We start from the raw sequence: 18,073 nt of genomic DNA, 5'->3' as shown, positions 1-18,073 counted from the left end.
CGGAACGATAAAGCCTCGTAGATACGGATGGTAATGAGAACCAGCGTCGTGGCTCGTGACTCGACCTGCTAACAATAGGGTTGCACCCGGGGCAGAACGAGAAAAAAATTGTTAACGGGCAGGCTTATGGAGTAAAGTCCATCACATGTTGTTTCGTGGGACACACACGTGGGCCTCATGTGTATGCAAAGTGTACGTGTGCGCACACGTGTACAGGTAACACGGCGTACATACGGACGTCGTCGTCAGATCTGGTACGCGAGTATCGTTCGCATATGGCCTGGAGACACACAATGGCAAACCGAGCGCAACGAGCTCGTGATAACGACTGCTCTCATACTTGTGTTCATAGGATGTATAACCCTTGCTCGATCTTAAGAAAGATCACGGGCGTGAACGTATTTGAGTGCGAACCGCGCGACGATCAACAGCAACTCGGTCACCCGGAACCGACTGCGGTAGTTATGTTCGACACTATGCGAGTTGATAACGCGACGCCGTTTAAGAGAAAGGGCAAAGTCTAAGTATTTGATAATTAGACGATGAATTTTCGTGCGAATCTTTTGCACGATCGAGCTACTGTTTGTCTAACGTAAGATTATTACGTTCTACATTTTCAGTATGTAACTTTACCTATTTTTTCTTGAGTATTCGTATAATTGTATCCCTCAGAGACATCGGCCGATCTATGACAGAATTTTTCAAAGTATAATTTCTACTGGGTTAATAGCGTGGTATTACGTGTGCCGATAATAACCGTACACCGTGACCCCCATTTTCTTACTATCCTTGGTACGCTACCCTTCGATTTTAACGTTCGGCCGACCTCTTTAAACAGCGGCTCGAGCCTTTTTCAGAGTATCCCGCCGATATCGTCCTTGGCATTGTTCGATCGATGCATTAATTCGAGTACGATACATTACTGCAATAACCAGTTACCATAAAACACGCGGTGACACGACAGCTTTTATTTCGTCATCGCGTGGACCTCACACAGTTTGTCCCCAAAATAGACAATACGAAGGAAAAGCCTACGAAACAAAGTTATTCGTAATTTCGCACTTGTGAAGGATTTTTTGGAAGGATGGATTCTAAATGGTTTCGTACGGAATTCGTGCAGCACCATCGGCACCAGGGTCGAAGGTCTCACCACACCGGTACGATTCACGGTTCGGTAACCCTCCATGATCCATGCCGAATAAGCAACCTATTCGCGAACGTCTCCTGTTTTTTAAATCCACGATCCATCGAGCCCCTTTTACACGCGCAAGCGTGTCGGCTATGCGTATGTACGCCCATTATGCGTAATGCGGCTTCAGGTAGCCACGATGCAGGGAGAAGAAGTGGCACGAAGGAAGAGGGGTGCCCGGCAGACTTCCGGTTGAGTCAGACGCGGCTGCAGCCGGCGCAGACGCAGGGTGTGGGTCGAAAGGTCCCGTCCTTTCGTATTATTTTAATAATCGCCACAGGAAATTCGCTGATTTTTCGTTTTGCCCTAAACTGGACACCCCTTCCTTCGATTATGATAATAGGCATTCGATGATGGGTAAGTATAATCCTTCTCTCCTTATTTCTGAATATTCGTCATGGCGGACTTTCAACTTTAGAATCTTGATTTTTATTTTCTGTGAATTTCATTTCTCCAACTATCCTCCAGAAGTGTAGACAATTTTAAGCTTATACGTTTTGATAAGCGAAACATTTAGAATCCGGATTCGAAGACGTGGGTGAAACAGTTGCGAAGTTTTTTGCAAGAATTTAATGAGTCTTTGATGATTCACTGGAAGGCTGACACGTGTTAAACGGTGGATGATTGAAAATAGGCACTTCGGTCGGCGAGATCGTGTGGGATAAACATTGATTGTTTCCAAGATAACTTATTTCCAATTGGTGGGTTTAATACGATGGTTGTTTCCAGCAATTTAAACGCGTTAATATTACAGTATAGTAGAGATTCTGAGCCAATGGAAAACGTAGTTCTTCCTTCGTTACAATGACGTTGTTAATCTTTCACGCCGTTAACCCTGAACAACCAAATCGAGAGCCGCATCAGAGGCTTGGATGTGCGGATTTAGTTGAACAAATCCAATTGCAATGTGTTCGATCGTACTATCAATAAGGCTACAAATAGGAAATCGATTTTTTAGTCGTGACGGATTTATGTTTTCAAACACGATATTCATTGAAGCAATAAAGTTAGAATCTTCCAACGTTTTTGGTCGAAAATTCTCTAATCACGTGGTAAAAAAAATGTTAAAGTTACTGTATAAATGACAATCAACTAGATTTTAGACAAAGAGAGACAATGTCACTAACCAAACCCACTTTATCACCATAAATCACCAACCTTCCAACAAACTACAATCCCCACCAATCATCCAATTACGACACTCCTCGTGACATGCACTACCTCATACAAGTATCTGGACACTAGCTCGTTTTTGACAGGATGTAATTTAATCAAAGAATTAGGGATACATGTGGGTTTACAACGATTCTATTTCCTCTTATAAACTATAATAACAATTACTAATTTATTAACTCCAAAAATAAACCATAGCTTCTCTGTAATTACACAAACAAAAACACATTCGTTTATAGAGAACTAATTCGTTCCACAGTACGAAGAATCCAATCAACGCGGCAAAATATTATCTATATCCCACAAGAGGATTAGTCTTACTTTTTTTCTTTTTTTTTTTTACAGAATTCATTTTACCGTCAATAATCGTTAATCATTGAAGCTGTTTCGAAGCGTAGTCGCGTCACGCGTTCATTTACCTTGTGCACGCGAAACGCTAATTGGAGCGACAGTCGTGGACACACTCAAAATAATTCAGTTCAAACAGCGAAACGTCGTCGGGCCCCTGGTTATCTTTCCCCGCGCAAACACCCCGCGTGTGGCTCACCCTCGAGCATTAAGTTCCCCCTCGATTGAATGCAGACGGGAGAGTTGACCGCCACGCTGCATTTCAAACGATCTCCTCCTCCGTTAACGCTGGCGTGGGTGTGGGTATGCACGCTTCAATCGTACACCGCACCGGCGGAACGAGAATAGTAACGACACGGTAGAGGTACCCACACACGATTCCGCGAGCAAAGGCTGCCGACCTATCTTTCTCTCTCGTTGTTCCTCTTTTTCTCTCTACAATCCTGCAGCTTTGAAGCTGCGATGAGAAACCAACGTGATATTACCACGCGATATAATTAGATACGCAAGTACTCCTCAACGTCGATATAACGAGAGATTATTGTACTAATTATCGCAGTTTTGGTCATTCGATATGCGGCCGTGTGATAATTAAGAGTATGAATTTCAGAACGACGTATGAATTACCAAAGTAGATAGTTTGCAAAAGAAAGTTTCCTTTTAATCTTTTCTAACTCTGCGTTAGTTTTATTTATTCTTCTCTCGTGTTTACAATAATATCTCTTATCGTCTGCATTCGAAAGTACCTCACGTCTTATAAGTGCACAAGCGTATTATGTACGCGTAAGAACGAAGATATTTATCAAGATACTTTCGTTATCAGTGCCGATTTCCTATACATTGTATCGATTCGATGCTTTCTAAATCTTTTCGATAATAAAATCAGATAGAGAAAGATTACCAAACGGATAAGAAATAAAATCGAAAGATCCACGTTCCACGTTCAAAATGTACTTTGTAGACTGAAAGCGTTCGCCATAGCGAGGTAATAAAGTAACAGCGAGTCGTTTCGTTAATAAATTCCGTGCAACCGCGTTTCGCGTAATTCAAAGCAATCTGTTCGCATCCAGAAAGACGACACGGTACCAGTCGGCGCACGTATTAGTCGTTTTTCTTCGAGAGACCGCTCGTGTCGTAATCCTTCATGGTGGTCCAGATCTTGCGGCTGGATTCTTCGAGGTCGCATGAAACCGCGATCGTCCGAACGCTCCGTTCACCAAAATATATGGCAACATGTTACAGACATTTCGTACGGAAACAACCTTCCTTGACATCGATAACAACGTTACCGGTAAACCAGATAAAAATGGAACAACGAAACGGCAGCTTGTTCCATTTCAGTTCGAGACATCGAGTCCTTCGGCAGGATGAATATTCGAATGCGGATTATCGATCAAGTTTTGTAACATGTTCGGTGATAAAAGAAGCTCTACGTAAGCGAGTCTTGTGAATTGCGAATCTTCGAGGATGTCTCTAGGCAGATTATTAACAACAACGCAAAAGTAGGCTATCAAGTAGGTAAAGTTATTTACTTAAAGTAGTATAAGTTCAGAATGGCGACTTTGTGCGACGTTCGATGAATCGGGGCGGTTCTATTTTACGCAACGGCTCGTATTATCGCCGTATTAGGAAAGTAGTAGTTCAGAAAGGCGGTCACACTGGTACCTGAGACGAAAAAAGCGCTAGACTCTCCGTGAACTGATTAGTTTCTAAGAAAGCAGGAACATCCATTTCTGTGGTAGAGAAAGAGTATCTGTTTTGTCCAGCTTTTCAGCGTTTCACGTACTTCTTAAAAATTCTTCCGTATCTTTTTAAAAATTAAAAATCAATTCTTCTGTAATTTAGTAAAAGCAATGGCAAAGTATGAAGCGTCAGAGAAATTAGGAACTGTAACAATTTCAAGCGAACGCTAGGTAAATGGATCGAACGAGAAAACGAATACGTATTCTACGAATTCACCCACCAATTGTTTTCTCGGATGGAATGGAGCGGAAAGGGTTTAAGATTCTCGTAGTATTAGCTATACGTTGCCTCTGAGAACGCGCGTTTCGCGATCTTTGCGTGTAATCCAGTCAATGAAGAGAACTTTCACCCACTTTGAAGTTCGTTAATGTATCGCGCCAGAGATCTCGCGGATTATCTTAGTCGATGCGACGGCTATTCCATGTTGCTGTTTGATCTACGAAGCTATCCAGAAGAAAAAAACGAGTCTGATACGAAGATATCGGAACATGCCTCTGTTTAAAATAGATTTTTTATTCAAATTAGACGATTATAGGTATCAATTATCCTATTTTTATTTAAATTCTTTATTTAAATTAGGCAGTTACAGCGAATTAAACCACTTCTATTTGAATTTCTAACGAATAGAATTTTATTTGCATTAATAATAATAATAATCATCGTTTACGGCACTTTTTGTACATTTTTCTACCGATATTCCAATACTAAAACCAAGAAAATATTATAACCTTTATACGATATCATTAGCAAACTTCTGTTGAATGTCCCAATAAGAATCCATCAGAAACGAAGATACATCCTACAGGAATATCTCAGACATGTTTATTAATATATCTAATATTTCAAAAATTCCCCAAATGTCACTTTATCGTTCTACTGTGCGAAACACATAAATCTGCTACAAGATACGACATCGATCATCGATCCTTATAGGATTTCTTGAATCATGCATGGGCTCAAGGATCTTAACCAATGCAGCCGGATTTGCATCGTCATAATGGATTCCATTTTACGGATGCAAATTATTCGGCAATAAATCCACGCCGGTTAACCGATGCACATTTCATCCATTACTAATTAATCAAATTCAACGATATTAATTCATTTATAATCAACGAATACAAAATGGAATTATTTTTCAATCCCTTGTTAATTACAATCGCTTGCTTTATTTTTACAAAGTCTGGAAATTGCAGCCTCGATTTCCTCTGTATATTTCTAACACTTTGCCCCATCTTTGTTCATCATCCGGTATACATTTTATTATATTAACAATATACACGTTACATAAATGTTCCACATGCTTATTATTCTTATTCTCATCTTTGTTCCTATGATCTCATCGCTTTCATTAATTACCTCTACGATTCTGCATAATATACTCCGATTATCTTTACTTCTAATAATTCCAAACCACGGTAAATTGATCGATCAATTATTATTCGTATTTACCACATTTCTTGCTGTACATTCAGAACGATCTAGTAAAATTGTCGACTATCAAATCGTTCAATTGGAAAAATCTTCGTATCGGGAAATACGGATACGTTGTCCTTCGCGAAACCATCCGCCAAAAACGTGACGGAACGAAAGGCCAAATGTTACGAATATCCTTTCCCACGTCGCGCCAGATGCGAACCTTTTGTGTGCTACGAAAGCCGTGTACGCACGCCTTGTATACCGCCGAGCGACGAGCTCTTTCCTCCGTCCCTTTAAGGCGAACCCACATCGCGAAGAAAACACGCGGTCACGGAAAAAAAGCAGCCGAGTACACGCACGGAACTGCGATCCTCGTTACGTCATGCCGATTCCTTTCTGCACCTCGTAACTTTCACAAGCACGTAAAAATAGAAGCTTACTTGTTACGATAAGAAAACGCTTCCACGGTCTGGAATTTTCAAGATTTACTTTTGCTAAATGTCCATGAAGATCACTATGAGATCTCAAGTACGAAGAGCTTTTTCTAAATATAGAAATTTTAAACGTTGGATGTAAATAAAATTCACACGTTGTGATTTCTTTCTAAAAAAACAAATATTCTTTACTCGTAATAAATATTACGTGAATTTATGAGAGGCTTTCACAAACCGATTGAAACATCGATCGATAGATAAAAATGTATATATTTGGATTGCGGGAAGCGGATACGACGAGTTTCCGCGCCAGTCACCTCTCGCAAATCAAGACGATGAACGAATTTAGTTTATCGATCGAAAAATTTCATAGCTGCACGCATAGGATGATCCAATTCTTATTTACTATGCTATTAAAGAATTGATGTAATCAGGAATTATTCAGGCTACCCTATATATCGAATTATAAAAAGTATGCATTTTAAGTAGAATAAAATTACTTCGAATCCTGAAGTAGTATTTCCTACTTTTAATTCTTCACGGTCCGGGAACGTAATTGCAAAGATTCACGGTTTGCGAACAAACCTCCATAAGAAGCAAAAACAAAGAAAGAACAGTCCCTTTCAAAGGTTTCGCTGTTCCTTATCAAGCGATTACTCTGTGAGCCACTTCAACGTCTAATCCTGGCTTCACCTAATTCCTCCAATACAACAATTCCACTTGACAAACACATTATGTCATCGATGCTACCACTGGTCCCACATGTTTCTCTGGTTACCAACCAGCGATGTCAACACATTTCAACCCCGCAAGCTTGCACGTCCCTGTTCCACCCTGCCTCCCCTTACTCCCCTTCGAAATCTCGCAATATAAAATCAGACAGCTACTCACTCAACGTTTTATTGATCCAATCGGCGAGGTCCTCCTGCAGCGGCAGCAACTGTCTGCTTTGTGCCGAGTGCAGACGCTCGTGATAGAACTCTGCGTACTCTTCCTCTTCCGGCGAGGGCCTGGGCACGTCGGCGCGATTGAACACAGTCACTGAAGAGGGTCCCCAGCTGCTACGATAACGGGTGTGCTGCGAAGACGGGAATCGATTGGCGTACGACATCCTGAGGCGGAAAGGACCGAGAAGCGTCCCGGTGGCCCGCACCGGCCCCACTTCCTCTTGTCCTCCACCAGACCAGATTTAATATTTCCCTCCTCTTTTCGCCCGTCTGGTGTCTGCAGGTTTCCTTCGGATGCTCCACCGATTTATCACCGGTTCCTCTCGACTGCTAAAGAGTCCCGGCGACGCCGTGCAATGCGGCACGTCTGTCGATTACGCGAACCTGAAAACCAAAATCCTCTCTGTCTTATCGTGCGTCTTAACGTGATCATGTTGCCTCGATTTCTTCTTGCCATCGAGCAAGAAAGGAAGCGATCTTGATGATCCAAATACCAGGAAAGCCGTCCGCGATTCAACCAGCTGAGATACAACAGTGCTTCGCTAAGTGGTTATGGGTTTTATCTACTCGCTTTATCTAACCAGTTATCAGGACCATTTTTTAAGTGGTATACGTTGCGATGCACGTGAAATTTATAGGAATTAAGGTATAAGTGATCTTTTTGTACGAATTTAATTGAGAAACACGGACCTCTGAATGTTTCAATTTCGACCGATTTTTATGGAATCGGCATACATCTAAGGATTTTTATTTCGAAAATTATCTGTTCCGTGGAACTGCCTTTCTCTTTTTTTTCTCGTTTTAATTTTAACGCGGAAGGCTGCGTTTACGGACGTTTAGATGTTTACGGAGTTTTAAATATTTTTTCGTTTTCGGGTTCTCTAACTTCCTTGTTAATGCGATAGATAAACGACGCAAGATCCATGCCGGAAGACACGGGCACAAGTTAACCATAAACGGACCAAGAGATGAAGAGGCCGTTGGCCAAGAGATGAGTCTGACACGAATGACTGGCAGCAAGGAAAACGAGCCTCGAGTAGCGTTTTCGGGAATGAATGGGTTTTATGTTACGCGGAGCTGTTTATAATATCCCGGTCGACAATCTTTCGTAATAGCCCTGAGAGGAATGAGACTGCAGGATGAGACTTCTCGACCTCGAGGTGGATACTGCAAACTTGTTACACGGTTTATTATGCAGGGGCTCAGTCATGATTAATATCCAACGCGTGAAATAAATCTCTGTTTAGGTTTCGTCTCTTCAATTCTGTTCACAAAATTTGAATCTGCATAAATATTCGCAGTCTGATAATAAATATAGTCACCGACGTGTCGTTGGTAGATCGCGGTTCAAGGAATGAACATAAATTTCCACGAGGCTCGCGTTCGCAATGTCTACAAACGCCTCTGTATTTAAACGACATTCGACGCCATTAGCATTCATCGACAGCCCCCGGGGAACGCGAGACGTCTCACGCAGAAACCTCGCGATTTTACTGAATCGTTGCGTGGGATTCGAACGATCGAACGATCGAACGAGGGGAATGGAAAAAAAGCAGGACAGAGGAGAATAAATGGGTGAAAAAAATGAAATCTTCATAAATCCTTCTAAGCTTCCACGGAGAACGCTATCGCCTTCGCGTGACGTAAATCTAGTGGCGAACGCTGTCTGATGTAAGCGTTCAATACGCTTTACTATTAGCGAAAGAGATACAGAAAGATTATAAAATCGCTTAGAAGTTCGATTTAGCACACGTCGATACGTGTAGTTTGCTTTAAAATAAAAATTTCAAATTTCAATTTTGTAAAAACTTGGCCTTCTTATTGCTTCGGAGCAGATTGGCAAAGTTTGTATTTCTAAGGAGAAATAATTGTAAAACGATGTTATCGCGTCTTGCGCTTTGGAACTTACATATACATGTATATGTAGGTAAAAAACCTGAAAGTAGGAAAATCAATTCGAATCTATTCGAATCGATGAAATGAAAATCCAGATGATAGTCTCGTGATCGACGAGCAAACCTACGTATGTCCTTCGACATCGATCTATTAACTTGCTGTCGCTATATTTGCTCGATGTAATGCAATCCGTTGTAAACAGGTGACGACTCTCGACCATGCGTCCAAGCAACATTAGTCTTTTCTTTTTTCACTTCTTTTTTTCCCCTATTTTTGCCTGGAAATGCGATTTGTTAACGTAATCGCGGATAGATCACGTGGTGTCTCGCGCGTGGCACGATAATTGCAAATAGCAAAGTGTAGAGTTATAGAAATGATCGTGTAACCTCGATATCTCATATATTATCATATTATTATGTTCGAGAGACTGGTAATTTGAATTTTACCGAAATCTTGAAACACAAGAAACGCGAAAAATTAAGATAAGAAATCGAAACGCTTTTTTTTTCAAAATCTCTGATAATTGATCCTCACGGACTTACTTTAATCGTGGAAAGGTGCAATGATACATTAGCGGTTATTGATGTGTTAACAGGTCCGAGGTCAGAATTAGTTATTCATAGTTCGATTGTTCTAAGATATGGAGGCGCGTTAATTTCTTCGAATTAAAAGAGTAAATACAGAGTTATTAGCACTAAAATAATGTAAGCAGCGGTAATCACAATGTCTGTAGTGAAAAGATTTTCCATATATGCATGTATATTGTATATCGATAATCTGTTGCATTTTTCATGGTATTTTATTCTTTTCGAGTCTGTAATTAACTTCAATTTTTTTTTTTTTTTTTTTGTTTTATATGAACATGACTCACCGTTTTACTGGATATTCATTTACTCAAGAATCAATTATCATTATTTTGCATACAAAACTAAATTAGATACAAACGGAAAGTAATATAAATGATAATATGTGTTCGGATAATCGACTCGTTTCGATGTGTATACTTATTTTAGAGAAATAGGGAATTCTTGAGTAATTACCAGATATTCGGTGGGCGAGCGTTATAGAGTTCTTCGTAGATTAACCGACCCTGGTGATCGATTATTACCGGCGACAGCTGGCCAATTAATAGCATTTTCGCGTTATCGTGACAAATGGAGCAGAGAAGCGAGTGTGTTAGCCTCAAGGTGAAGCGTCGATGCAACCTAATCGAGCCAAGATAGCGAGCGAGCTCTTGTTTGCTGTTCCACCGATATCTCTTAATTATGCGTACATACGCTCGCTGTCGTGTGTGTCTATGTGTTCCTTTGGAGAAATTGAAACTTGGACATCCGTCGTTTTGTACTTTATAACTGGAGCAACGGTCTTGCTGCTGGCAACACCGATGAAAGGTGTACACGAGACAGGATGTACCATTTAAATAAAATCTTTGAATTAGTTGATGATATCAGAGATACTTGAGGAAGTCATTACACAGTTCAAAAGTGTTTTAATTTCAATATGGCGAAGTAGTGTTAGTGTTCATCACCAAATGCATTCTCTAATTACTGTAAGATACTAGCTATTTCTGAAGTTATACGAATTTGCGTGTTGTTGTCGCTCTAACCGATTCACAGTCAACTTCCATTCGAAGGTCATTGATATATAGCTTTACCTATACACTACATTTCGAAGACGTCAGTCATTTGATAGCGCGATCGAGCAATTACTATCGAAAGAGTAATTTTAAAGATACCAAACGTTCCGTCATTGATACGATATGTTTTTTTAAAAATGATAAACGTACGTGTATATCATAGATACGTAAATGCATAAATATAAATACCGAAATACATTACTTACAAAAAAAATTCGCCAATAAACAAAGCATATACTCTATACTCTTACAATGTATATCCATAATTTCTCGAATCTAACAAATTCCACGTAATTGCAATTTCCCTTACCTTCTTAAAAATCACGGTAGAACAGGGACCCTTATCTCATACGGAACTATGTACATATTCTTCCATCCGCTACGTTTCGATGTACTTGTACACGCAATACACGACACCCACGGTCACACTCATCGAACACCCATCTGAAGTACTTATTCGTGAATTCGATCAAGAAAATAATCGCGAAATATTATCGCTCGCAATTTGAAGTCCATGAAAACGTACCGATTACCCGATGCAATTTGTTTCTACGACGTGGTTAATCAATTTAACACGGAACACGTGATCATCGCCCACAGAATGACACAAGCTGTCCGACTCGCGGTAACGTATATTTACGAATGGCAAGTTTCGCGGGATAATCGCGATATTCGATTCGAGTCGATCGTCGAACAGCGTCGCGAGCGTGGTGGCACCCACGCACCCAATAAATTATGGCGATTTTAATTAAGTCTCCAGGCGCGAAACGCGACGTCGCCACGCGCGAAATTGTGTTCGATTGTAAACGCGGCTTGCCGTGCCTAAGTATTCCACGAACGGACGTAATCGTCGCGCTCAATCGAAAAAGAAAACCACGCTAATCCAACGTTTTTTCTCGTACCACCATGTGTATTGGAAAGTGGAAAAGTTTCTGCAAGCGTTCCTCCACTGGCGTTCCATCGCTTTACTTTTGCTTTTTTCGTTTTGCTATTTTGCTTTTTCTATCGTTCGCGCGAATGATGTAACGAAACGGGTAAATATTATGATTACGTAGAAATTCTCGTGAGATTGTTTTGGTGAAAGAACTTGTAGCGGGGTTCATCCTTTAGAAAGTTACGGTTGCGTTCTTTCAATTAACTTATCGAAGTGCATATCGGTTGCTTTCCAATCTTTATAAGATGCAAGAGGATTAATGAAGTTTAACTTCATTAGTTCCTCTAACGTGCTCTTTTCACGAATACAAAGAGGTACGATATAACCAGCAAAAGTAGCATTCCTCGGAAGGTGAAGAATTTCTTTTAGCTCGTAGTTAAATAACTAAAGGAATGTTTAAATTACCTGTCATTGGATTACCGAAGATACTTTTCACACATCGAAGTCGCGAAAATTTGATGTTTGGAAAACGTTAATTAAAATTTCAGCTCGCTTCACAGATTGATACATAGATTAATTGCAAAATTCCGTGCATAAAAATTGCTTCGATATACAAGCTCCATCCTTGAACTTTTCCCTGCTAATTACTCTGAGTAACTCGTAATTGCGATGTACCGCGTTTTTACAAACAACCAGAAATTCAATTAATAGCAAATATGAAATTTAACGTGTAATTGCTACACGGTTTAGCATGTACTTAGACAAATTAGTCCTAATTACTTCCAACGCGATACGTTTCAGATGCTTCGGTCATGTTAGTCCGCCATTCGAAAGCACCGAAACGTGCACACCCAGTTGAAAATCACTTTCAAGTAGAATTCGAAATTAAACTTCTCCGTGCCCTCTAATACCAACTTTTCAAATAACATCGCGACTCAACTTTCTTTCCACGAAAAAATGAGATTCGACATGTATGCGCTTGTTTGCGAGCAGACAGAAAAGTCGCAGTATAGTCCCCGTTAATGGAAAATTAGCAACTTCATCAAATTCATTTTTACTCTCCCCCTTCTCTTGCGAATACCACTTCATGGATAAATACCACTGCCTGCTATGTAAATATTACGCTATACGTTGAGGAACACTTGCTAATTTTCACCAACGTTCTCCATCATTATTAGCATAGTATATTCTTTACACATTTATTCCCTGATAACGATATTCATCAGCTGATAAGCTAGTCGCAGGAAAGCCACATCGAAGCACACGTGTACTAAGAGAGCAACGACCCGTTGCAATCGTACCCGCGGCTCGGATAATCGCTGAATTGGATCGTCGATCGGTCGTCGGGCTTCCCGGACGCTTCCCAGAAAACTCGACTGCTCGTTCAACCGGCGAAAACGCACGACACCGTACCAACAATCTCATCCATGCCGGCGTGTGCACGTCCGGTACGTAGTAAGTAAGTACACGAGACTCACGCGTGAGCGATCATCCGCCACGCCACGTTTTGAGACCACGTGTGTAACACACTGACACCGTGTTGACGATTCTGCGCCATTAACGCCGTAGCGGGTGCGTTCTTCGAAAGAGCAGCTGAAAAATGACGCACATTGCGTAGTCTGCGTCAACGGTATTCGCGAGAGATTTGACCCACGTGTTGCTTTATCCGGACAAGAGTCGTAATTTCGAAGAACAAGGTCACGTGTATTTTAACGAAGACCGAAGGCGTCGTGGTGAACGGAGGCAATGGAACTACGAGGCGAATCGAATCGATAGGATACACGTTCACGTGTGCACGATCGGTGTTTACGTTCGCGCGGCAAACACTCGGACACGTGGGTGGCGGATTACGCTGGAAGATACCGTCGTTGTGATCCGTAAAAGGCGCCGACAAAGTCGCGTGCCCGGCCCCCGGTAGAAACGCGATGAAAGCGATACGACTGGATCCGCCGGAAGCGCGCCGCTTCTTCTTCTGTTGTTCTCCATTCAGACAATCTGTGAGCGCGAGGGGAAACAAGTCGAGTTGGAAGATGCCTGGGAATAAAAAGGGGCGAAAAACACCCAACTTTTTGTTCAGCCAGTCTTTTGATGCAAAAGACTTTGGTCAAGTGTCAAGCTTTGTTTCGAACGATAAAATGAAAAAGTTCGAGTTGGCTGATTCTGTTCGAGGAAGCTACGAGGAACGTTACTAACAAATTTTTGAGAATCTTTGTCGATAGATAAGAAATTTGAGGAACAGTCGAACTCGCGAATGAAATTTTAACGAATTAAGACAGAAATGTTGAATATAATACGATTTGATAAAATTTTGCGCGTCGTTATGTGTACATCGTTGAACGCGACTTGATTTATGTTTCATTAAACTACACAGAGTTTGTTCCTGGAAGCGCTGAAAAACCTTTCGCTTCGATGTCATTTAGTTTAGCATAATGACACGATAATGATCCGAGATGCTTGCTATCTCAAGTATTGCGGTTGTTGAGATTGACCGGTCAGGCAATTAGAAGAGCTCGTTGAGGGTGGTCAATGGTCTGTAACGTGAACAGAGGTATCTTAAATGCACGACTGTGTACTGTGAGACTGCTACGTAACGATGTAATGCTATTTTCGGTTCTATGATCATTTTTTCCTCAATTATCAAGCAGTGATGAATATTTTCATTTTAAATGCGAATATAAACTGCTGTATGTAATTTATCTTATTCCGCGTCCCACGTCGGATATTTCGTTGCGACTCCATTTGCCTTTTGAATGAATTTCAACGTCGAAACATGCTCGACGCATTTTGCTATAGTTCCGATGCCGGATGAACTTCGTCAGGTTGAATATAATAACAGCCTTTGCCGCGGTAGAAGCATCAAGCAGAAGGAGAGAGAAAACGATCCTTATCGTGGAACTTCTAAGAGAAATCTTTACTTCGAATCTACATAATTTCTCGAACTTTTAAATTTTCACACTTTCAAATATTCAAATCTTGAAATCCGTAAATTTTCAACTATACAAATCTACAAACTGTAAACTATACGAATTCAATTTCTAAATTTTCAAATATTCAAACTTCTTGATCTCCAACTGTCCAAATTTTGAATTTGAATTTTCGAATTTCCAATAGCAATATTCAGAAACGACACCATTGATCCCAGGGAAATGAATCAGATGATGAAAACGGAAACGTTGCACAGCGCGTATTATCGTTCAAAATTCCGACAAACCTGCAAACACGCAGTTTTATTCATTCCATCGTTTGTTACACACGGTCTTTCTTGTCGGCTAAAAAGCCGAGCTTCTTGAATAATTACATGGCTGCTCTAATTAAGGGTTTTCCTCCTTCGCAAGGGTAGCGAAGAGATACACGTTGAATGTTGAATGCAACGGGCGAACTGGACCGCGTCAACGTGAACGTTTCCTCGCACAACTTCTCTTGACTTTGTGTAGACTTTCATACAGGAAAATCCGTGTGCATAGGCGGCGAACGATGCAAAGTAGATTTACGCGAAGACGAGTGCAAAAGTTACGTGTTCGTTTCGAATTTGTAAATATTTCGCAGACCAAGAATGGTAACAACGTTCGTTACTATTTCTCATACGATGATATTCCAATGATCGTTTACTATTAAAAATAATTCCAGGCACATACTTTTCTAAATTACAACAAAACAGTGAGATGTGTTGGCTCTATAGCCTGTGATATAAACTCCGTGAAAGCCTCTGATTTGAATAATAAAAGAATTACCTATAAAAGATCTGATCTTACGAGTTTCAAGCGCGTTGAGTGGTTGCTGGTTCGATTCTTAATATATTCATCTTCTAAAGATCTAGGGAATCTGTTCACGGCACAAAAGAAGAAATCGTGGAATATCCGAGAAATGAAAATCAAATAAAATCGTAAAGCGTGACGTTTACTAGGATAGTACAACTAAATCAACCAAACTAACCGAATATATCAATTTCCGAAGGTTTAAAAATTCACTTATTGAAATCATCAAATTGAATAACTGTTATAGAACGAAGCAATTAATCATCATTCTCGAGCGTGGCGATTGATCGATCCAAGTGGAGGAACGTATTCACCGAGGCACGCCATCGACTTCCGATCGAGTTCGATTTCAGGAGCGTAGAAAGCCATCGTGATTACCGGCGCCGCTCCAGAACACGTACATGGTGCACTTTTTATTTCAATGTCAGTCAATGAGAAAAGATATGGAAGGAATCCGTGCGCAGGATTCCATTTACAAACGCCGTAGCTCTGTGGGTCTAATTAAATCGCATAAACAGAGCGTGCCTATCCAATTACCGTTCCACGAGGCCATACGTTTCTGCGTGGTTTGAGGTACCGTGTTGCCTCTTCCTGGTCGTTTGACGAGTTATTGGGATTGTCCCTATATACCGTCGAAAAAAAAGACTAGGAAGAACGAGAATACCTCGTCGCTGACGGGAATATGCTGCGCGTAAATAAAACAGATGGGATGGGACGCCCTTTTAACCCTCCATCCAACGATCCTGACAAGGGACAAAGAAAATAGACCGGCAGAAAATTATGGTTAAGAACCAGACCGGTTGGTCGATTAAAATCTTTTAACTCGTTCGATCGTAATTAGTTCTATCAATCTTTGTCTAGCAGGTCGTCTTGTAACATTCTGATTGTGAGGCGCAACCGTCATGATGGAAATGAAGATCATTTATATTTGGTGGAGAGTAATTCGGAAAATAGCGTAGAGATGAGACAAGAAAATTAAGAAATAACGTTTCTCGTGAATAGGAAATCTTCTGTTGGCTAAATTGGAGAGGACCTGAGGAGATACGATTCTAAAACGCGGTAATGCTCCGTTAGCGGTAATAAGATTGAAGTAATAAGTAACAGTTTTGGAGCGTGACCATAGTGAGCGAGTGTGAGTAAGTCCGTGCGATGTGCTACAGAACGTCCTACTAATCAGAAAGTCGGCGCACACGGAGTTATTACGAAAATTTTGTGTCTTATTTGTCATCCTTAAGTAAATAAATAAACCAAATCACCGATCGTGATATTGTAAAAAATGAAATATAAATTATACGATATATACAACTTTAGAGAAATAATATTAATCAACGGCGAAACATTCCTACACCTATTTAACTTTATCAAAGTCAATGTACTTATCAAAGGTAAATGCGATTATAAATTGAAAGAGAAAGGTCAATTAAATATGAACCCTGTGATTCAGAGGTTAAAAATTGACCTGTGAGGCTCATAAGTACCCATTGTTATACCAAAGATCTCGTGCAGCGTATGTACTATATCCATTTGTATTCTACCTTCCATTTTACTCCGACCCTCACAAATATGTTCCAACCTTCCTTCGCTAAATTTCACTAAACATTAGATTTAAGTAGATGATCTCCTAATTACTCTGCTCAATGAACCATACTAATTAATAAAAGAAACCAATTTGTAACGGAACTAGGACTATCCTATATGACACCTTAAGAATCTTTAAAAATAATAACCTAATAATAAAATAGCCTTCTTCTTCATTGTTCCCCGCTAAACAAAGACCAAAATGTATTCTCGACAATCGAACGCTTTATCGATCTGCACCGTAAACGTTTTTGTTATTATTTACAGTGCTTTGTATGCAGTAGGCATTCGCGGAACACGTAGGTTTCGAAGTCGTGACTTCGTTAAACTTACACCATGGTAGTTTCGTTGTAAACACACGTTTTGCCTCTAAAATTTCAACCACGTTCATATTTTAAAACAAGAAGGAAAAGAGAAAATTTCTTTCATCAGACTGGTTTGCAATTTAGATGCACCCGCATAGATTTGCGCTTATATGGCAAAGTCAACGGATTCAGGGAACATATTATGCAATCGATTAATCGAAAGCTTCGGATTGAGTAATTACATCGATTCCGAGAACACCGATTTCAAAAGATCTTGTGTTTAGTTGACACGCTATCGTCGAGGAAAATGTAACTGCTGTGAATCATCGAAACCTGCAATTGTATGCATATGCAATACCACTGAATAGCTTTCGAAAGATACGAAGAAAGAGTTAAATGAGTGGACAGAAAGAAGAAAAAGTTTGCCATGGCAATCTCTTCGGAGCTCTTGTTCCTTTTTTTTCAATTATGTCAGTAATCGAAATATTTGAGAATATAAAAGTACGTAAAAAATATCCTGGAATCACGACTTACGATCTATCGATTATCGTAACAACGACTATATTTCTACAGGAAAGTTATATCTATTAAACGCGATGTCTATTAGCGTGTAAATTCTCCGATCGACCCAGTAATCTTAAACAGTTTCGCAGTATCGTTACCTCTTTTTTTACGTGTTTTATCTATAAACCCTTTACCTTTAACCATTACACACAGCAGACGTATCCATAATATAAGTATTTGGAAATTTGTATAACCGTAATATGTATAATATG

At 40.3% G+C, this 18,073-nt stretch overlaps 1 protein-coding gene across 4 annotated transcripts in view; it reads right to left on the bottom strand.

The window, feature by feature from the left end:
- LOC122568296 (growth arrest-specific protein 2-like) overlaps positions 1–18,073 on the bottom strand; it is a 29,702-nt gene that overhangs the window by 9,181 nt on the left and 2,448 nt on the right. For 2 of the 4 annotated variants that reach the window (XM_043727897.1, XM_043727900.1), the window contains exon 2: positions 7,198–7,637. In XM_043727897.1, coding sequence (XP_043583832.1) covers positions 7,198–7,417 — 220 coding nt within the window. In that variant the 5' untranslated portion in view covers positions 7,418–7,637. Of the gene's footprint in view, positions 1–7,197; positions 7,638–10,189; positions 10,519–11,095; positions 11,400–18,073 lie in introns of those variants that run through there. The other 2 variants (XM_043727899.1, XM_043727898.1) reach the window with 2 other exon arrangements.

Source organism: Bombus pyrosoma, linkage group LG6 (assembly GCF_014825855.1).
Source record: "Bombus pyrosoma isolate SC7728 linkage group LG6, ASM1482585v1, whole genome shotgun sequence".
NCBI lineage: Eukaryota > Metazoa > Arthropoda > Insecta > Hymenoptera > Apidae > Bombus > Bombus pyrosoma.
The sequence above is the reverse complement of the archived record's forward strand: the minus strand, read 5'-3'. Positions and strand labels throughout refer to the sequence as shown.